Source organism: Podarcis bocagei, assembly GCF_964188305.1.
Source record: "Podarcis bocagei genome assembly, chromosome: 10".
In the NCBI taxonomy this organism is placed as follows: Eukaryota; Metazoa; Chordata; class Lepidosauria; order Squamata; family Lacertidae; genus Podarcis; species Podarcis bocagei.
The window spans coordinates 26,725,310-26,747,855 of record NC_138135.1 but is presented as its reverse complement, the minus strand read 5'-3'; the positions used below and the strand labels follow the sequence as shown (position 1 = coordinate 26,747,855).

Here is a 22,546-nt window from a genome sequence, read left to right as displayed (position 1 = left end):
AGGATTTTTGCATTGGGCTACCCCAAACTCACCGTCAACTCACATGTCTGTGGCCACAGCATGAACCACAAAAATCATACATCCACTGTTTCGTTTAGAATATTTTTTTCTTCTTGTTTTCCTCCTCTAAAAACTATGTGCGTGTTATGGTCGGGTGCGTGTTGTAGAGCGAAAAATACGGTACTTTAAAAAAAATACTGGCTCACTTTGCTAAATATGGAAAGGAAAAACTTGTAATAGCAGGATTACAAGCCTTTTTTATGATTTTTTAAAAATAATAATTCATAGAATACATGCAGGCCCTGCTTTACTGATGCAATGCATTCCCTGGAAATCATTCATTAGGTGAGTGTTTGCATAAAAAATCCGCAATTGCCATTGTTTCCTTTGGAAACATTTCTCATAGAAATTTCTCAGGCGGAATTTCTCCACTGTTTTTCCCCCTCCATGATTTCTTCCTGAAATGGCTGCTGACAACCGGGGGGGGGGGGCAGGAAGTAAGGAAGCTGCCTGCTGGAATAAGTGAACCTGCAGAGCATATAGCAAAGTTTGGACAGAAGTCTTTAAGTGCAGATAAGTGAATGTTCATATAGCAAGCATATGGAGGAGGGGGACTTGGAAGTTTATACAGTTTTATGAATCAAATAATTTACTACTCACTTGTTCTTGTGTCCATCCAGCATTTGTTTTCTACACACACACACACACACACACACACACACACACAAGCCTTTTACTTTAACTCATAGGATGATGTCCAACATTGTACAGTGGTGCCCCGCAAGACGAATGCCTCGCAAGACGGAAAACCCGCTAGACGAAAGGGTTTTCCGTTTTTGAGCTGCTTCGCAAGACGATTTTCCCTATGGGCTTGCTTTGCAAAACGAAAACGTCTTGCGAGTGTTCCAATTTTTTTCGCTTTCCCCCCCTTTTTCTAAGCCACTAAGCCGCTAATAGCCTTTTAGCCACTAATCCGCTAAGCCTTTAATAGCCGCTAAACTGCTAATTCCGCTAAGCCGCTAATAGGGTTGCTTCGCAAGACGAAAAAACCGCTAGACGAAGAGACTCGTGGAACAGATTAATTTCGTCTTGCGAGGCACCACTGTACGAGCAAGCTTCTGCTTATGCAATGCGACTTACCTTCTCGTCCCTCTCCCGAAATCTGCTCCAGAGTGCCCCCTATTTGGAACTGCAGAGACTGTGTAAAGAGGGAGGGGAAACCCTGTTCACTAGTGGAAGTGTGTTCTACAGGCAAGTGGCCACAATTGATTTTCACTCATGATGTAGAATGAAACTAGATTTTTAAGTATAGTGAAGTTAACAACAATTACATAGGCTGCAAACTCTTTCCCTCAATGAGGGCCTGCTCTACACAGACTGAAGCAATGTATTTGGTTAGTACTGCTGTCTAGTAGTTGCTGAGCATGAATACATTCCCCATCACTCGTTGTAGCACTTTCCTCCAAGTCATAATTTCCATGTGGTAGGAAAATGTTGTAGTTCTAGTACGTTCCTGCATGACTGCTGCTTTTTGTTCAGGGTTTTATTTTATTTTATTTTTTTTGCCACTCCCCATTTTTCTTTGCTGGCCTATTTGTTATTTGGACAGTTAGGATGGATACATGCTGTAAGAACTGAAAGAAGAGCTATACCCAAGGGTATTCTAGGCCGCTTTCCCCCTTTGCTCCTCTCATCACAGCCTCTGCCAAAACATGTTGTTCTGGGAGTCATCCTGCACATTCAAAAACCGCTTCAGCCCTTTGGCAGTAGTTGTGCAGTGTTTTTTGTCTTTTATTCTCAGCGGTCTTCCCTTCCTCCACCCCCCCCCCTTTTACCCCTCATTTTGCAGTACTTCAGCAGTAAGACCAGGCTAAATTATTTTTCAAAATAGCTTGAGAGCTTAAGAAATGTAGCTTGCCTTATCCTAAAATATGCTCAGGCTATATAAACACATGGAGTGTACCAGCTGTTTTGGCAGTGTGATGTTAAGAGGCCAAGATACTGCCCTAGTGTTGATTGGAATGTTAACTTTAGTATTGGAATGCTAGTTTTGTTTGCAAATAGAGCATTTAACATTTTAGTTGTATGTTTTTAATAGAAAAGTAATTATTTAACTTTTACCTGTGGTAGAAAAATCACCCGGAATATAAAAACGCTTTGTTTTCCAATTGTAAATAAATCTTTCTCTCTCTCTCTCTAAAGTCATGAACTTACAATGTTCACCAATTTAGCTGTTATGTACTGCAATGCTTTACTAGGGAATATTTGGACTTGGATTAAAGATTGTGACATAAGGAGAATATTTGCTGATCCTTGGATTCTAGGGTTTCTGCCCACTTTTTGTTGTATTCAAATGTGTCCTACAGGTGTGATCCATTCCCCCCTCCCCCATTTAGCACTTAATCATTACAAAGAACCGGACAATATGCAAGTTTGTGACTTGCTACAGTATCTAGGCATCTCAGAAGCAGAGTAAGTTTCTGAGACAAAAGTATTACCTGATCCCTTATAACTTAGTTGTTAGCATTAATCATAATACATGCTCACTTTGCATAATGGTTCTGCTGTGAAACACTTCGTAACAAATGCCAAGTATTTTCTGCTTGTCATTTTTGATTACTGTGCCCAGGAAAGGCCTATCACTAGACTGTAAATTCTTTAGAAATGAAATCATTGTCTTTAAAAAAAGAAAAGGAAAAGAGATCATAGAAATTTTAAGGTCACTGTAGAGAATCAAGTTCAGGTTGTAAGGAAAATCACGCTTGCAATAAGGATAAAAGTACTTTCAGCAATTTTTCCACATGTGGCATTTCACTCGCCTCCCAAAGATTACATATTGGTTCTTCACTTTTCTTTAGACGCTTTCTATATGTAAGTTAAAACAATATAGCAGCCTTGCAAAGAAGTACAAAAAAAAATTACTATCCAAAAAAAAAGTTTTACTTGCCCACCTGTGCAAAAATTAGCTATGTTAGAGCAGTCATTATAATGTCTAAGCCAGCTCTCCCCAACCTGATACTTTCCAGGTATTCTTGGACTGCAACTTTAAAGTCCCAGTTAGCCAATGGTCAGGGATAATGGGAGTTATAATCCAACAGTATCTGGATGGCACTAGATTGGGAAAGCTTGGTCTATGGAGTGGGTTTTTTCCATCCTTAGTGACCACTGCCAGTGGGAGGAGCTGCAGGATGTCCAGCTACCTGTGTGAGGAGAATCTCTGTCTCCGGGTCAGAAAACATTTGGCACTACCTGGCCCTGGTTGCTAAATAACACACTTCCAAGGGGGTTATTTCTGTTTCAGACCTTTTGAAGAGCAGCAGGCAGCTAAGGACTAGGGAGAAGACCTTTTGTACCCCTAGCACTTAATCAACACTGTGGTTTGGGGTTTTTTATGTAAGTTTTTGTGTGTGTTGATTTTATCTTAGTTGCCATGGAGAACAGATATAATAGCTATTTTGTGTGCTGACAAGCTGAAAAAAATACCCCTACTTTTAAAAGCTTCCCTGTCTGGCCATGTGGAGGCCACCTCTTACTTGCCACAGGCAACCAGCCTATAAACAAGTTGGTGAGAGAATTGCCAGTTACTTCTTCAGCACTTGAATAGTCAGTACCTTGCGTTGTGAAGTTTGCAGTTTAAATGCAAACTTGCAGTTCTCCCATGCAACTCTGACACCCCTTTATAAGGTTCCTTTTGATATGGAGACCTGAATGCACTCCAGAATTTTGCATTCCCAAGGACAGTCAGGATAAAGAAAAGATAGTTTATTGTAGCAAAAATGGAATTAGCATATTCATTGATGGTATTAAACAGACTCTGTGAATAGCACTCTAGCAACAGGCTACATTTAAAGGAGTTTAAAATTGCTACAATAGTTCTAAGTAATTAAAATGCTTTAAAAGGCATCGCTTTTAAAAGTATGCATGAAAATACATAGAAAAGCTAGGATGTAGTAAAATTGATCAGAGAAACAGGATGGGAAAGATGTTGCCTGGAGCAAAGGGAAGAGAGGCTTGTCTGAAGGGAGAGATGAGATGAATGATGACGAGAACAACTTGCTCTAGAAAGAGAAGAGGTGAAGAAGGAGTTTTGAACTGTGATTTTGTGAGGCTTTGGGAAAGGTTTTAGGAAGAAAGCAAGTGAGAGACTTTGGGGCAATGGCTGAGAGTATAAGTTCTGTTTTTGCAGTGGGTGGGGTGGCTATGGGCAGCGAGTAACAGAGAATATGAAATTCTGGGGTGAGACACCCAAAGCACAGCAAGGGAAGGAAGAGGAGGTTTCCCAAGAAACAGGGATTTGATAGGTGAAGGGGAGAGAGTGTAATGGGCATATGATAGACTGGCCTGTGAAGTGGGGGGGGGGAGTAGTACCTTTCCTTATTTCTGTGGCGCTGGAGTTAAGTACGGTGGAGGAGATGGTACCTCTTCAGCAACAGAGAAAGGGGATGAGAGAAAGAGAAATGGGTGGGGAAGTAAACAGGAGTTCTCTCTGGTATCCAAAGTGATAAGGGAGGATAGCAGAGATTTACAGTAAAGGAAACAGCAATCAATGCATCTAGCAGGTGATACAACTCATCTTTCTTGACTGTGCCCTGCCTAAGGTACTCTCCAGGCCAGAACAGTACTTCTGTGAAACAGAGCCTGGGATCAAGAGAGGCTCATCTGTGCATGTACATGGACATTTTTCTCTGGCAGCTCTTGGGATGATATTTTAGAGGACCCCCCCTCCCATTCTTCAAGGGGATGCTGTTCAGAGGGCAGCTGCTGTAATCTGGCGGGGGGGACAACATGTTTGTGGAGAACACATCGGGTTGTATTCAACAAAGTTATACTCTGAGTAGTTAGCCATGCCCATTTATTTCAGTGGGGGCTATTCTGAGTAGGGCTAGTGTTGAAAGTAGCCCTTTATGTGGTGGTGCTTTGGCTCCAGGCCAATATAAAATATGATAGGGCAATTCCAAATGTATTTACTTAGAAAAGGAGCCTCTTGAAATGACTGGGAATTACTTCCATAGATAGGTAATATTAAGCATAGGAAGCCCTGACATTCTAAAATCTGTACTTAAGCTTTCTTCCCAGGTTAGTAATAATTTAGCAGTTTTCAAATAGAGTTTTCCAAATATGCATTACATGTGCCTCTGAATCAAGCCATCTCCCAAACGCAGTCAAAATGCCTGCAAAGAAACATCTGTTAAGGATGGTCCATATAATATGAATTATGACTTCTTTTGATTTAACAAGAAGGGAGGAAGGAGGGATTGTCGTCATAATTTGTGGTTGCCTGGAAATCTGAACTAAACACTATTAAGAAAGTATATTCCAGTTTATAAAAATTCTCCAAAACTAAAACTTGGATGTGCATGAAAATGTTGACTAAATGCCTGAACTTCAAAACGTTCTATTTGCATAGTTTTATGCTTCCTTTGGTACAAACCTCTGCCCAGTATTTTTTTTATTGCTGCTTTGATTTTTCTTAATAATTTGTTTTTTCTTTTCCCTATGGATTCTGCGGCCTTTCAGTGATTGAACAATTGTTTTCAATGTTGCCTGCCTCTTATCAGCCTGCCTTCCATCAAGAGCTCTGTGCTTAGGTGGACTGTAGAGGGGGAAACAAAGGAGAGCAAATTGTCATTTTTATTGTTTAGCATCTGCAGTCAGTTTGTTGTAGCAACTAACATTGCAATCCTATTTGCTCCTGATCTGAATTTTACCTGTTTTTTGTGCAGTTAAAATGGAGAAAATGGCAGGATGTTTCATTATTAACAAACATGCCATATCTCAACTTTGAACTATCCTAATTTATTCAAAATTAAGTGCTGCTTGAATACATGACAGAAAATCTATATATGAAAGATTTATTTTTAGTTTATTTATACAATATTTATATACTGTTGTATCATAAAAATGTATCACAGCTGTTGGCAACAATATAAACACATAAAACCAGACGATCATATAAAGTTAAACACAAGAGCAAAAAGAAACAAACCTCAATAGTCCATTGTGGGGTGTACTCTTAATTGCCTGCATAGATCTGGTGGAATAGAATTTTTTTTAGCAAGGGTTTAAAAGCTGGCACAGAAGGTGCCCACTGAATATCTATTGGCAGGGTGTTCCACAGGACCAGGCCAATGATACTAAAGGCTCAATTTCTCATTGTTGTCAAATTAGCCTCACCAACTCAGGGAACAACCAAAAATGCTCCTGCAGATGATCTTAGTGATTGAGCTGGAGTATAAGGGTTCAGGTGATCCCTGAGGTATCCTGGATCCAAGTTGTTCAGGGCTTTGTAAATCACTAGAAGAACCTTCAAGTTGGCTCGGTAGCAGATGGGCAGCCAGCACAGCTGTTTTAACAATGGTGTCACATGTTCTTGACCAAATGCTCTCATCAGCAGTCTGGCTGCAGCATTCTGTACCAGCTGGAGCTTTCAAACCAGACCCTAGGCAGACCCACATAGAGCACATTACAGTAATTTAGCCTTGAGGTTACCAATACATGGACTACAGTGGACAGGTTATCCCTGTCCAGGAACAGTAGTAGTTGACAAACCAGACAAAACTGGTGAAAGACATTCATAGCCACAGAGGACACTTGGTATCCAGGACTACCTCCAAACTACACATTTGCTCCTTCAAAGGAAGTGCAGCCCCATCCATAACAGGTAACTTGCTAGTTTCTGGAACATGGGAACCACCCATCCGAAAAGCCTTTGTCTTCCCAGGAGTCAAACATAGTTTATTGTCCCTCTTCCAGTCCACCAGTGCATGCAGACACTGGTCCAGAGCTTTCACAGGCTCTCTTGATTCAGATGTTATGGAGAAGTAGAACTACATGTCATCGGCATACTGGTGACACCTGACTCCAAAACTCCTAATGACTGCACCCAGTGGCTTCCGATGGTTAATTCGTCTCTCCTAGGAATACCTCAGTTGCTGTGCAACCACCCTCTCCACCACCTTTGCCAAGAAAGGAGTGTTGGGTACTGGTTGGGCTTTTTGAGTAGTGGATGCAGTGGGCACCACTCCATGACACAATGATGCATTTACCATACCTAATAAGCCAGAGTGGACAGTTATCTAATGAGCAGGTGGTTGGGCGCATCACTGGCACTATCTTGTCCACATCCTCAGGCCCCATCAACCGGAAATGGTCCCACAACATCAGGCTCGATGTTGCATTGGATGCCTCGCTTTATACTGTCTCAGTTGTTGTTTAGTCGTTTCCGACTCTTCGTGAACCCATGGAACAAAGCACACCAGGCACTCCTGTCTTCCACAGCCTCCCTCAGTTTGGTCAAACTCATGTTCGCAGCTTCAAGAACACTGTCCAACCATCTCGTCTTCTGTCGTCGCCTTCTCCTTGTGCCCTCAATATTTCCCAACATCAGGGTCTGCTACTGTATCAGTAGCAGCATCTAAAGCACAGTGGAGCCAAGCAACTTTATCCTCAAAGTGTTTAGCCATCCAGTTACAGTGAGTTCCCATGTGTTCCAGAGGTCCGCCCCCCTGGTCAGGAGCAACCAGCCTCTGGACCACGTGGAAGAGCTCCGCCAGAGGGCTCCTCAAGAATGCAGTGGAGGCAACAGAGTAGGATCTTTTTGCTGCCCTCATCACCACATGGAAGGCCCAGTTGTGAGCCTGAACACATGGTCAGGTGGCTCCAACTTCTGGTCCATCCCTCTCCCAGCCTGGCAGTGCTTTGCATCCCCTTTGGAGTTCCCCTCTTCCTTTGGGTTGATCTTTCTGAGACCAACTACCAAGGACTTCATAGTGGAACTGTGGTTCAATGTGGAACTTCCCAGTTCTTCAGCTCATACTGTGTCAGCTTTCATGTGATTGCACGTGCATCTATTAGGTTTATATGTGCTTTTCTTTTTTTCTGGCATAGAGTTCTGGTCATCTACGAAATGTGCAGTATCTGAAGGGGCTCCAGTAGGACTATATTGTAGTTGGGGAGGTGGTAAAGGTTGTTGGGTGTATTTTGCTGTCGGAGGATGTTCTGTTACTGAACATGATCTTTATACATCCACGAAACATAAAGCAGATACAGGCCTGACAGTAAAGCATAAATCAGAAAAATATTGCTGCCTGCACCTCAACTCCTTTGCCTTTGGGAAAGGGACATGATGTTCCCTGGCCAAAATGATTCACCATCTTGAATTGTACTATGCTCCTCTTCCCTGCATAGTAAACACATCCAGAAAGTGTTGATTTGACTTGGAAAGACCTACAAGGCAAAACCTTTGGCAGCAGAAGAAAGGGCTTTGTCTGTAAATTACCTAATCAAGTAGATATTCTTTGTTTTCACAAAATGTGGAGTTTTTAAAAATAAGGATGCTGATCTTTCCAAATTTGGAGGCCCTAGGATTTTTGCAGGGAAAACAAATATTTGATCTGTTGAGGTTTGGCACAGAAAGGCTCGCACTGTTAATTAATTGTATTTATTTTATTTCACATCTATTTTGTCTAGACTTGACTAGACATTTTACTAAAGAGTGTGTTCCGATGCTAATACAAACTTTTCACAGCCCTGGTGAGAAATGAACTCAAAAGATCTCTAAGCAAAACTTAACTTATAAAATATTTTGCTATTTGGTATCTTTTAACGGAAAGTTAAATTGAACATTTTCACTTAAACATTTATGAACAAGAATACTTAACACAATGGTAAAATTACGCAATTAAGTCAAGTGAAAATCTATATTTGATATCATTTTTACATATTGAATGTGGGAGGATTATCCAATTGGTCATAGTCCTATTTTTCCTGTAATCCAAGTTATCATATTTTTTAAAAAATGGTTATAGTTAAGGCATACTTTGCAGACACCCCACAGCAGCCTTCCCTAATCAAGAGCATGGCTGTGCTTGCTAGGACTGATAGGAGTTGTAGCCCAAAAATTTTGGAGGCCACCAGTTTGCAGAAGACAGCCTTCTTTGAACAGCTTCCTGTTGCATAAATCTGTGAAGCCTGCAAATGCGAGGTAGATAAATGGGAAGGCATCTGCCTACAGTGTCTTCTGTTTTACATTGGGGAGCACACACACCCTGCCCCCATTTGGGGAAGTGAAACAAAGAGGGTAAATCATAAGCTCTTTATAACACTGCAGAAGAAATAGGAAGGAAATGGGTACATTATAGAGTTACTCAAAGACTGCCCTTGACATATACAGCAGGCCACTTTGCAAAGTGTTACTGAAGCCACCTCCATGTTTTAACAGAAATCTCACAAAGGAAAATGCTCAAAAAGGAAAAGGACTACAAAATCTCCTGCCACCCCTCCCTCAGCTCCATAGCCTTTATTAACTAGAGTATTTGGTGTGTTGGTTTGGAATATTCTCTTCTAAAAGATTATCTTTTCTCTCCTACAACTCCCACCCTACATCTTGAAATTGAGGAGATAAATTAATCTTTTTGGCTAAAGTATGGGTTGTATTTTATTATTATCCCTTTGTTATATAGCAATGTACTTTACTGTAAAGTTCATTTATAGATTTATTGTAGCATTTTTTTATTGCTGGATTGTTTTCACATTTGGTTGTCTTGATGCTGTATTTGTTCATGTCTGATGTGAACCCCTTTGAACTTCCTTCTGAGGGCAACAAAAGAGTTACAAATAGGGGGCATGATTTCTGTCTTTTAGAAATAATAAATATCTACTGTGTAGTTTTTCCCTAAAACCTCTCCTATAGGATACCCACCACCTCTCCATATATGTTTTCTCCGTCTATCTAATTTAAATGTTAATTGGCTAGCATATCCTGTCTTCTGCCAACTGAATTTAAGGTCAAAAACAGCACAGTTCTTCCCTGTTGTAACAACTTTAATGAGGTGGTTGTTCTAAACTGGGCATGGTATGAAACCTTTTTTTAGAACTCGACTGTTCTTTGGTTTTTTAGGGTCTGGGACCTGGAAGGAAACTTGACCACTGACTTTGTTCTACGTTCTCCTGGAGTGAGTGTGGGCTGGCATCCTGAAGATGCATTCAAGGTCAGTATGCTACAGGCAATTTTTCCTTGGTGAAGCACCTTTGATTTACCGGTAGTTAGTCATAGGTCACAAAACTGAAGCTTGTCTGAATTTGATAGTTTTTTGAACAATCTAAAATGCCATCTCCAAAGCCAACATGAGATAACTCATTCCTATCCCTCAGCAACATGAAAGTATTCACAGACTTATGAATCAGCATCTTTTAAGCACTGCAGCAGGCTGAGGGCTGTGTCATAGCCATAGCTGTCAATGTTTCCCCTTTTTTAAGGGAAATTCCCTTATTCCAAATAGGATTCCTCGCAAGAAAAGGGAAAAGTTGACAGCTATGGTCATGGCACAACAGAATGAACTGAGTTGTCCTGGTACCTGATCCTACAAAAGAAGTCCAAGCTCTCCAGATAGTTAAACCACCCATGAGTTCTTCAAAATAATATATTTAAAGTAGGGCAGGGGTTCATGAAGTGTAGATGATCTTTGTAGGGAGACGTTACTTGTGATCACCACTGATCTTCCCCCAAGGTGGTCTAGCATACACTGTGGAGGGGCTTATTCCAGACTTTGGGAGAAGTTGGATTGCCTGAAAGCACAGGACAAAATTAGAGGTCAACTTGACCTATCCATCCCCAAAATAAAAAAATTCCTTCCTGTAGCACCTTAAAGACCAACTAAGTTAGTTCTTGGTATAAGCTTTCGTGTGGATGCACACTTCTTCAGATACACTTCAGATATCCATCCCCAAGTTCAAGACTGGGGAGAGGGAGCAGGTCTTCATCCTACACTTCAGAGATACCTGGATAGTACCAAGGCATGGAGCAAGCCAAAGATGTGGCCTCTTGTTTTGGGAAAAGGTGGGTCAGTCATTTACTGAAGTTTTACACTTTGGAAATTGAGTCCCTAAAAGGGCAGCGTGAACAAGATGGGGTTTGTAAAATATAAATCCCTTATCTGATATTGTAATATTTATTACAGGGATTCAGGTTTATTTAGGTTTGGGAAGTAAAAATTTAAGGTTTGCTGTTCAAAAGTTATTGTAACCTCATTTTACTTTTCTTTTAGTTAATGGTTGCAGAGAAAAATGGAACAATACGATTCTATGATCTCGTCACCCACCAAGCTATTTTGTCTCTCACAACTGATCAAACACCACTGATGTCAGCAAACTGGTGTTTAAAAAATACTTTTAAAGTTGGAGCAGTTGCTGGAAATGACTGGTTTATCTGGGACATTACTCGATCTAGGTATTTTTATCAAAAGCTTTGCTCTTTTTTCTGTTTGTGCAACCTGTTCTTAAACTTTTACATTCATATAAACATAGGGGGTAACTATGTCAAAGATGAATGATCAATTCCTTTTCTGGGGTTTTTATAACTGTCCTATAAACTGAAGTGTGAGTATCACTTAGAAATTGTTCTGTTTTCTTTTACAGTTATCCTTTGGATAAGAGACCTGTCCATGCAGATAGAGCTAGATTATTCAGGTATTTTGTCCTAAACTGCATCTGCTGAAGTGGGCGCTACTCTATGAATTTTTTGTTAGCGGTGTTTGTTTTTGTCCTACATGTGGTATTTACTTTTCAGAAATACTATGCAGCTTCTCTTTTTGTAAGTATACCATGAATAAATTGTTAATATTTGCCCTGGTCTATTAGTCTCTTGAAGAATAAGACTGTAACATGAGAATAAGTAAAGGGAGAACTGCAACACACCTTAAAAATATTTTTAACAAAAGCATTGCCTTCTAAATAATCTAAACCTTCTAAATAATCATTTAAACATTTTTTTTTTGGGGGGGGAGAAGAGTCTTTGAGGTAATAGATAATAGTAAAAACCTTAATTGAGAAGTAGCTTATAGCAACCAAGTAAAAACGAGGTGGGGAGGGGGAGAAAATTATTTTTAAACAAGCAATATACTATTGCTTTTTTCCATATATATCTTTGTGAGACAGTAATACATACCGTATTTTTCGCCCCATAAGACGCACTTTTTCCCCTCCAAAAATGAAGGGGAAATCGGGGTGCGTCTTATGGGGCGAATGCCTGCAAGCCTCGCGCGCCCAGCAGGAGGTCCCACCGGGTGCGCGAGGCTTGGGGCGGCAGCCTGTCGCCCGAAGCACGGGGAGCCCTCGGGAGGGCTCCCCCTGCTTCGGGCGAGTGTCTGCAAGCCTCGCGCACCCGGCAGGAGGTCCCACCGGGTGCGCGAGGCTTGGGGCGGCAGCGGACTGCTTGCGCGCACCTAGAAGCTTGGGGCGCGCTGAGCTCAGCACGCCCCAAGCTCCTGGTGTAGCGCAGCGATCCGCTAGCCCTGGGAGAGCCCCGCGGCTCTCCCAAGGCTAGCGGACTGCTTGCGCGCACGCAGAAGCTTGGGGTGCGCTGAGCTCAGCACGCCCCAAGCTCCTGGTGTAGCGCAGCGATCCGCTAGCCCTGGGAGAGCCCCGCGGCTCTCCCAGGGCTAGCGGACTGCTTGCCGGCACGCAGAAGCTTGGGGCGCGCTGAGCTCAGCACGCCCCAAGCTCCTGGTGTAGTGCAGCGCACCTGGGGGGGGGGGAATAAAATTTTTTCCCTTTATTTCCCCCCCAAAAATCTAGGTGCGTCTTATGGGCCGGTGCGTCTTATGGGGCGAAAAATACGGTATAAAGTATTTTCTGCCTGTATGATTGGTTGTAGGTAACGTTTATACTTAAAAATGCAGAAAAAAAGATGTTTGCGTATACATGTGTAAATACATATATATACATTCTCTCTTACTGGGAATCACCCAGTCAAATTTAAACATTCTCTTTAGTCTCAAGTGCTTTACTCTCATTGAAATCTATTAGATTCAAGGGTGCTAACTTTGACTGTATTACAACCTGTGTATTTAGTATACTCTATTTTAATATTTCTTTTAAGAACATTTGTGGTTTGGGCTTCTGTATATAGGTGGTCCCGAGTCAATGAAAGCTTGTTTGCTACAACTGGATATCCAGGCAAAATGACCAGCCAGCTTCTAGTCCATCATTTGGGACATCCTCAGGTAAAGTTCATGCAAATATAACATGCAGAATAGCATTCTTATTTACCTCCCCCCTCATAACAAATGGGCTCTTTCTAAGTACTTAGCACGATTGCAAGGCAGATAAGACACAGTCCAGTGTGGAGGTTTTTGTTCTTTCGTCTTGTGTCTCAAAATGAATATAAGTGGACTCAGTGTACTTTGAAACAACCTTATCAGAACATCTTGAGGAACACTGTCTGCAGCTATAGTGTCCAGAATAAAAAGGATGAAAAGCTCATAGGCTGTGATCCAATGAGCTACTTTAGATGTGATCAAGGGTTTAGGCATGCCCAAGGGATTTTTTTACTTTCTCCTTTTAAACAGCAAACCCACCTGCCATATTGCAAACTGTTTTTGTTTGCTTTTTAAATTGCCTCATTTTCAAAAACAATTTGCCAGATTGCATGGAGGCCTGCTGTTCAAGAAGCAGGCACATCAGAACGAAATCTGGATTCCATTGGCTTCACGGTGTAATCGCCAATTAGAAATTTTGTGATACTGTGATTGACTCTTTTTGAAATGATACCTCCACTCCTGAGGCTTCATCTAATTTCTGTTGTCTGTACAAGTTAAACTGACTATAAAACTGAACTTTAGAGAAGAATGACCATTAATATACTGGAAAAAACTTTTTTAATTGCCTGAATATTTGCACTCAAGCCCCCGACTTTCTGTCTCAGAAAGGAGTGCAAGGATGAAGGGACTCATGTACACATATGTGTATTGCACATCATATGTTACATACACATGGCTGAGCATGCATAAAGGCAGTTCCAATGTCCTGTTTGCAGGACTTCAAGCAGGCAAATTTTGAACCAGTTACTGAAATCAATGAGATGATAGCTTGTGAAAAGCGAAATGTGTGCCAAGTTTAACTGAATTTAAGGCAGGTAGTATAGGTTCTTATTTTATTATTTTTAAATGTATATTATTTAAGTTGAATAGTTTACATCATATTCACCCATGAACGGCACTAAAAGACCAGCAGGTAAAAGGAGCAGATTCCAGATTGAAAAGCAAAACTTTTAAAACCTGGGGGTATGAAAAAAACGCTGCATCCAGTACTGAAAAGACAACAAAGGGTGTGCCCAGGCAAGCCACTCCTTTGTTTTAATTTTTTAATCCATGGTTTATTAGGGTTTGCACATTATTACATTATTGGTTCAGGATGCTTCAGAGAGCCACCTTGCACCTGGACAAGCCCAGCTTCTGTCCAAAGCAGCCTGCTTTAACCTGAGAGTCTCCCAAATCTAATATACACCCTAACACAGACTATAAATTTGGAGAGTGAGTGGATCTTGGTAGTTCTTGGGTAAGAAATTTGAAATATTTCCATCTACACTTGAGCTGGTACAACAGACTTTTGCGAAGGGGTAGTAACAGGACCAGACTGAAGCATTTGCTTCAGATTGCAGGTTCCATAGATGCAGTGCCAGACTTGTAGCAAGATATTGGGGGAGGGGGGGACTCCCAATTTATTTAAAAGGGCTTGGGGCTGGAGACATTTCCAGTGGCTTTTGGCTCTTATAACCATTTCTTTAAGTCATTCTCTTCTGGCTTCTTGCTGCAAGTTTACAAGCAAGTTCCCCTGAGATATATGAAAACAATTTGGAAGGCAAATGCAGAAGGTGATTGCCGGGTCATAGCATTGCAGCTGAAGAGTTCTTTAGAAATGATTTTAAAATTTATGTCTTGTTGTGCTCTAGATGTAAGATATCTAATCTCTCTCTCTCTCTCTCTCTCTCTCTCTCTCTCTCTCTCTCTCTTTCCCTCTTTCCAGCCCATTCTTATCGGTTCTGCACCTGTAGGATCTGGCTTAACGTGGCATAGAACACTTCCATTATGTGCAGTGGGTGGAGATCATAAACTTTTTTTCTGGATGACAGAAATGTAACCATTTATATAAAATCTGGGATTTTAACGAGAAAATATTCCTTAAATTAAACATATTTTATATCGCTGTTTACTTGCCAAATGATAGAGATATACCAAATGACTGCATACAAGGAACAAAAAATCTTTGCTGTACTTTTTCTTTTTCAAGGCTACAGATGCAACCAGCTCCATCAAAGCAGGGGGGTTTTGTTGGGGAGGGGAGTTTATAATAAAATATGATTGTCTCTCTTGAGCAAGATGTATTGTTTCTTCACCTTGAAGACAGGCTAGCTAAAATATTAAAATTAAAGTTATGCATTTGGTCTTGGTGGGGATGGTATACCTAGAACCTTCCATGCAAATCTTGTTGAAATACAGGGAAACATTTTCTTGTTCAGTTCTCATTTATTCAGTAGGATGCACATGAGAAACATTCCAGATGCACATGCCTATATTAAGGTACTTGACACATAATATGGTTATAATTCAGATATTTATATTCTCGCTAGAGAACCAGATCAGTGTACTAGATAGGGTGCTGTGTTTGAACTGGAAAGGTCCTGGTTCAAATCCGTGCTCAGACATGCACTCAATGGGCAGGTAAGTTTTTCTCAGTCTGGCTTAAGTAATTAAGTATTGTGGGAAGTGGAAGAGAGCAAATAGAATAACCCTCTTGCTCCTTGGGTGTAGAATACAGTTGTGATAAATAAGTAAAATTGTATGTAAAGACTAGCTAAAAATGGTCAAACCTGTTCATCAACTGATTTGCCTCTAGGTGCCTTAGGTATGCTGGATGATGGGTGTGATGTGCCTGCCACCCCCCATCAAATTGCCTTAACCTTTTGCCATCTCCATCTAATCACATCCGTCTACCAGTGGGTAAACCAGTCTACTTCACACGTAAGGGAGGGGGAACAAATTGCTAATATTTTAAATGAAGTTCAAAGGTAATCTTAGAATTGTTTAATGAGACAATAGAACCTAGATTTCAATCATGGAAGAAAAAAAATAAAGTCAATTTTTGAAAGAGAAAAAGCTGCATGGATGGAAGCTTGTGACAAAACAAAGGACTTTTGCCAAAGAACTAGTAACTTCTCTTGAATAGTTAAAGGGGGAGATCTGAGAATTGATAGCCATTAGAACAACAAACCACTAACCAGGATTGTGATGGGGATGCCTCTTATTACTAATTGAAAAGCATCCGAGGAGATGGGAGGGCAGATTACCACAGAGGGGACTGACAGAAGGGCAGAGGGGCATAGCTGTTTCCATTCTAGAAAAAGAGGGAGCCTCCTATTTTGCTTAGCACAGAGTTGCATGTCCGCAATAAAAATGTGTTAGCTACATCAATGTGGTGATTAAAAATTAAACTAGATTTTGTTAACCTTGGAATGGCATTTTCCAAGCTATTTTGTTCCTAAATACTAGATTCCCCACATGGATCATTGGTGGGGCTTCCATTTTTAAAAGAGCTGCCTTTCTTTATGGGGGGAGGGGAAAGAATTTGTATGAGGCTAATGATGGGAAGAATGAGGGCTCATGACATGTTTATGTATCTCTTTGCGATGGTGCAGCAGTAAAACTGCTAGCACATTGGCAATGCTAAGCAGGGTCCAGTATGGCTTCAAACTGGAGGACCACATGTTGAGATTGCTGGGGGTTGGACTAGATGATCCTCAAGATAATCTACAAAGCTATGATTTGCCTCTTGAAAAACATACCTGCAAGCTCAAATACAAAGACTGAACTCATTGCGGGATCCCCAAAATATGTGAAACAGTGTAGTGGGACACTTTGTGTCTTTGGTAGCAAAAATATTGTCCTAGGTCCAGACAGACGATTAGCTTTTACAAAACAAGTCCAAGATCTCCCAATAGTTAAATCTACCCATGTGTTTTTTGAAATTAAGAACTGTGTGTTATTTCCTATTCATTTGAATTTACCAGAGAATTTACTGGAGTACTTTGCTTTTATGTAGATCACATAAGTCAAAAGTCAAGCAATGTTTCATTTTCATTTGAGTAAAAAAGGAGGGAAAGGTTTCTTACAAACTCAACTGACATGGCTGCAGACCAAAGCAAACAGACATTTTGACTAAATGATGTTCATTGTGTGTTTTCAATTAAGTTAAAATTGCCCTTTTCTAAGCAGAAGAGGCATATGTCAGTGTGTCATGACCATTCTGTTACACATTACAATTCTGATTCTATTGCTTGTTTGACTTGCTGCCACAAATATAAATCAACTACAAAAAATACTGTGTATCTAAAACATAGACTGTGAGTATGTATTTGTACAGAAGTTAATGTTCCTGTTGCCCACTAACTGGCATTCTCTTCAACACCCTGCCACCGGGTTACCATCTGTTGTTGGCTTGTATTCCCTGTATCCTTAGTCAAACAAAGGCTGGTATTATCTCACAACCTCTTCCACTGAAGCTTGGTGAACAATGTTAAAACACACAAATAGAAGCCATTCATCTTCTTAAAAGTATGAGACTGAGCATTCCTGTATGGATCAGTCTTGGAAGATCTATTTATCTATATACCTCTATCGCACACAAAAATGAAAAAATGTTACATAATGTGCAGTACAGAAACACTTCACGTACAGTACATGGTTTCATTGCAAAATGAGATTATAGAATCAGAATTGGAAGAGACCCTGAGGAGCATCTAGTCCAATCTCCTGCAATGTAGGCATATGCAGCTGTGCCATAAGGGGCTTGAACTTGCAACCATGCTCTAACCAACTGAGCTATCCAGGTAAGTGTTTATTTTAATATAAAAAATATAAAAAATTAAGTACATATGAATAACATTAGGAGAAGCATGCCAGGGCTTTCCTTAGAATAATGCAGTAGTGAAATTATATATACATAAACAGCAAGTGTCCTCCGTTTCTCTCAAATGCCTAGGAATCCTCTTAAACCATATCCTCAATGTGGTGGCAGAAAAACTGGCAATACAGTAGTCTGATCCTGAGGCAGGCTGAAATAATGCATTTGGGTCATGTATTTTGTGCTGAGCCCTAACCTTGTGGACTTCAGCCTCCTGGGGAGGTGAAGGGAGAACACTTTTAAGATGGCATCACGCAGTGCAGCACCTTGTGTTAATAAGAAGGTTTTCAAAATATTTATTGGGCGGTGCTTTCCATTGGAAAACTTTGTTCATTTGTGTGTGTGTGTGTGTGTGTGTTTGGGGGGGAGGGTTGCTGTAAATATCAGGACTATGAAACTCTGCAGTTAAAGCAAGGAGGCTGCTTTTCTGGCTTTCTTTGTATGATCTCTGAATTACATTACCTAAGAACTCTACTGGATCAGGCCAGAGGCCCACCTAGACTAGCATCCTGTTCTCACAGTAGCCAACTAGATGAGAAGTCTGATGAGGGCCTGAGGACCAGAGTGTTCTCCCCTCTTACAGTTTCAAGCAACTAGTATTGAGAAGCAGACTGCCTCCCTGAAACCTGATCCTCTTTTAAAGCCATGCAAGTTGGTGACCATCACAGACAGCAATGGTAGGAGTTGAAAAACCAGAACATACAATATTTGTGCAAATCATGAGCAGTCTAGCTATCCCGAAGGACTGGAAAAGCGGACAGTCTGAAATCCTAATTTGAAGTCAGGTTCACCCAAATCAATGGGGCTTATGACCACAGAAACAGAATTAACAAAACCAGGATCCATAAGTAACTATGGATGAAAAAATTCCTTCCTGTAGCACCTTAAAGACCAACTAAGTTAGTTCTTGGTATGAGCTTTCGTGTGCATGCACACTTCTTCAGATACACAGAAGAAGAAGTCAAAACAACTATATCACACATCTGAAGAAGTGTGCATGCACACGAAAGCTCATACCAAGAACTAACTTAGTTGGTCTTTAAGGTGCTACAGGAAGGAATTTTTTTATTTGGACTATGGCAGACCAACACGGCTACCCATCTGTAACTGTAACTATGGATGAAAAGAGAAATTCTATACATGTTTGCTCAGGCATATGTCCTGTAGTGCTAGGAGGATCTTACACCCAGCTAAATTAGTACTGTATAGGACTGCAATATCAGTCCCTTTTTAACAACTTTTATCCCAGATAAATTTTCTTGTTCACTTACATTAAATGGTGTGTATAATTTTATTCAAGAATTTATAAATAATATTGTCTGATGACAATGCTGATCCTCAAAAGCAGTTTTGTCAGAATGTTATTTGAATACACAAACTTGGAGAACTTCATGGGAAATTGGGGGGGGGGGCTACTTTCTGACCTTTTCAGCTGTTCACTGAACTACTTAAGTAAACACAATTGTTGCCTCATGGAGGATCAGGTGACACCCTGTCTGGAAATTGCCTTGGATCAGCTTTTTCGTTCTGTGTAACTTGCTGCTTGGTTGTATAGTTGTTTTGACTTCTATGCTGATTATTAAGAGAGCACACTGGGAATTGTTACAGTGGTTTATATGAATGTCATGTGCTCATATAAATGTAAGTCAGAGCTTTGGTTGTTTGCCTGGTTATTTTGATTACTGATAATTAAAGTGAGCTGTTGTAGAGGAAAGGGCTTTTTGTTTAATCTGAGGGAACTGGGGCCACAGAGTATTATTATCAATAATGCAATTATCCTTTTATGCCACAAACTCAATCAAGTCTTCCTGATACTTTTTAATTGTTTTCACTTGGGATGGAGACACAGCTTGTGATCTTTCTGCAGACGTGGGCTTTGCATTTCCATTTGGCTAAACTCCATGGAAGGCTGACTCCCTCCTTTCCTCACATATACTAATGTTCATCTTTAACTTGCTTTCTTTTTAAAGTTGTTCTGCAACTGAACTGCCACCCTTTGGTGGGAAAAATAATAATTTGACTGGCCTCGAGTTCTTTAGTTACTACCATTTCCCCCCCTCCTGTGCCTTTATGGATTTTCCAGTACAGTCATACCTTGGGATAAATGTGCTTCAAGTTAAGTATTTTCAGGTTGCGCTCCACGGCGACCCAGAAGTAATGGAGCACGTTCCTTCTGGGTTTTGCTGCGCGTGCATGCGCAGATGGTCAAAATGACGTCACGCACATGCGCAGAAGCAGCGAAACACGGCCTGTGCACGTGCAGACGCAGGTTGCGTTCGCTTCAGGATGCGAACAGAGCTCCGGAACGGATCCCGAGGTACCACTGTATTAACTAGAAGGTTGGTGGTTCAAGCCCACCCAGGGACAGCTATAGACAGGATTCCTGCATAGCAGGGGATTGAGCTAGATGACCCTCAGGGTCACTTCCAACTCTATGATTCTATGTTGCACTAGGGCAGGTATGGGGAACCTTTGGCCCTCCTGATGTTGCTGAACATCAGGCAATTGGCCATGCTCGCTGGGGCTGTCAGGAGTTGTTCAACAACCTATCGAGGGCCTAAGATCACCCACACCTGTACTAGGCCAACAGACCACTTTAATCCACTCTAATTGGATAAATCTACATAAAGCATAATAATGGTCCAAACCTATAAAGTTCCAATACATGCTTGAATCCTTTCCACAAAATAGTCTGGATGCACCACCCATCTGAGCATTTTTTAGCCCTGCGGAACGCCCTCCCACCAGATGTCGAGGAAATAAACAACTATCTGACTTTTAGAAGACATCTGAAGGCACTGCTGTTTAGGGAAGTTTTTAATGTTTGATCTTTTATTGTGTTTTTAATATCCTGTTGGAAGCCGTCCAGAGTGGCTGGGGAGGCCCAACCAGATAGGCGGGGTATAAGTATTATTATTATTATTATTATTATTATTTCTGGCCAACCTAGCAGTTCGAAAGCATGCCAATGCAAGTAGATAAATAGGTATCGCTGTGGTGGGAAGGTAAACGGCGTTTCCGTGTTCTCTGGCACTAATCACGGTCCTCCGTGCACCAGTAGTGGTTTAGTCATATTGGCCACGACCCGGAAAACTGTGGACGAACGCCAGCTCCCTTGGCCTGAAAGCGAGATGAGCGCCACAACCCCTAGGTCGCCTTTGACTGGACTTAACTGTCCAGGGGTCCTTTACCTTTACCTTTATTATTATTATTATTATTATTAAATATATAAATAGAAGCAGCTGAGTACGGTTCCTATTGAATTTAGCACATTTAGCACATTTGGTCTCAGCTTCTGTTCAGGGATATTTGAACCTTGGTGGTACCTCGGGTTACATACGCTTCAGGTTACAGACTCCAGTAACCCAGAAATAGTACCTCGGGTTAAGAACTTTGCTTCAGGATGAGAACAGAAATCGCGCGGCGGCACGGCAGCAGTGGGAGGCCACATTAGCTAAAGTGCTGCTTCAGGTTAAGAACAGTTTCAGGTTAAGAGCGGACCTCCAGAATGAATTAAGTACGTAACCAGAGGTACCACTGTATAGTAGGAATTCCCAGTTGACTATCTCTCTCTGTATTATTTGTAGGTCAAGAGGCTGGCTTCCCACATGTCGCAAAGCAGATGCACGAGCTGTTAAGTTAAAAAAATTCCTTCCAGTAGCACCTTAAAGACCAACTAAGTTAGTTCTTGGTATGAGCTTTCGTGTGCATGCACACTTCTTCAGATACACTGAAACAGAAGTTGCCAGATCCTTCTATAACAGAAATACCAACTTCTGTTTCAGTGTATCTGAAGAAGTGTGCATGCACACGAAAGCTCATACCAAGAACTAACTTAGTTGGTCTTTAAGGTGCTACTGGAAGGAATTTTTTTATTTTGACTATGGCAGACCAACACGGCTACCTATCTGGAGCTGTTAAGTGTTATCCTTGTGTTTTGCAGTAAAAAAAAAAAAGACGTTTTGCAAAATTCTTGTTAGCCAACTTAAAAAAGAAAAGAAAAAAGTGCTGCACATGACTAATTTTAAACGGTTCATTGTGTGGTTTTGAATATTGCCCATATGTTCCAAATGACCATAGGCATCCTAATCCTAAACAAGTTTACATGCCACTAAGTTTAAGAAGATATCTGAAGAAGTGTGCATGCACACGAAAGCTTATACCAAGAACAAACTTAGTTGGTCTCTGAGGTGCTACTGGACAATGTTTTTTTTATTTATTATATATATATTTCGATTGTACAAAGTGTGCTCAGGAGGACAACTATTTCCTTCAACCTGGAACCATGGGCGTAGCAAGGGGGGGGCAGCTGCCCCACTCCCTAAATCAATAAAAATACATAGTAAACAGAGGGCCTGTTCCCCCTAACAAAAATCCTGACTACATCCATGCAACCTGGGACATTTCATTCCTATGGGGTTGCACTGAGTTTTGTTGTTGACGCCTCATACAAAATATCAGAGCAATGTACCAACAACATTACAAAAGAGACAAAATACCAATAAAAACATGATAGATCCCCCCCCCACCCATATCTACCTCCTTTTCGAAATGAGTACGATTCCCCACCCCACCCCCTGCTCCGGGGGGGACAAAAAAACAACAACAGAGAGATAGCGCGCGCAAAATTTGCATTAATAGATCATTCAGGTGTTATAAATCTGACTAAGTAATGAAAACGGAGTGAAAACAGTCCGCGCCCCATTTTCTGGACGAGGTTCGGTTTGCCAGAGCTCACCATTCGGTCTTCCTGTGGGGAGAACTACAAGCCCCATGATGCAACGGGGCCTCCCCTGCCTTCCCGTATTGC

The 22,546-nt window shown here is 41.2% G+C and overlaps 1 protein-coding gene and 1 long non-coding RNA gene across 3 annotated transcripts in view; one reads left to right on the top strand and one right to left on the bottom strand.

Moving 5' to 3' along the window:
• The window catches only part of NUP37 (nucleoporin 37), a 23,526-nt gene extending 8,376 nt beyond the window's left edge, over positions 1 to 15,150 (top strand). The window contains exons 6-10 of the mRNA XM_081212269.1: positions 9,899 to 9,989; positions 11,046 to 11,227; positions 11,416 to 11,466; positions 12,908 to 13,001; positions 14,803 to 15,150. Of these exons, the coding sequence (XP_081068395.1) occupies positions 9,899 to 9,989; positions 11,046 to 11,227; positions 11,416 to 11,466; positions 12,908 to 13,001; positions 14,803 to 14,916 (532 nt within the window). The 3' untranslated portion in view covers positions 14,917 to 15,150. The remainder of the gene's footprint in view (positions 1 to 9,898; positions 9,990 to 11,045; positions 11,228 to 11,415; positions 11,467 to 12,907; positions 13,002 to 14,802) is intronic.
• On the bottom strand, positions 1,104 to 22,546 carry LOC308596944. Of its 2 annotated transcripts, XR_014012746.1 has the most exons (4): positions 22,475 to 22,546; positions 5,987 to 6,031; positions 5,432 to 5,593; positions 1,104 to 2,865 (listed from the first exon to the last, which is right to left on the bottom strand). It is a non-coding gene; the product is annotated as an uncharacterized lncRNA (long non-coding RNA). The 2 variants fall into 2 exon arrangements; XR_014012745.1 differs by having other exon boundaries at positions 1,104 to 5,593.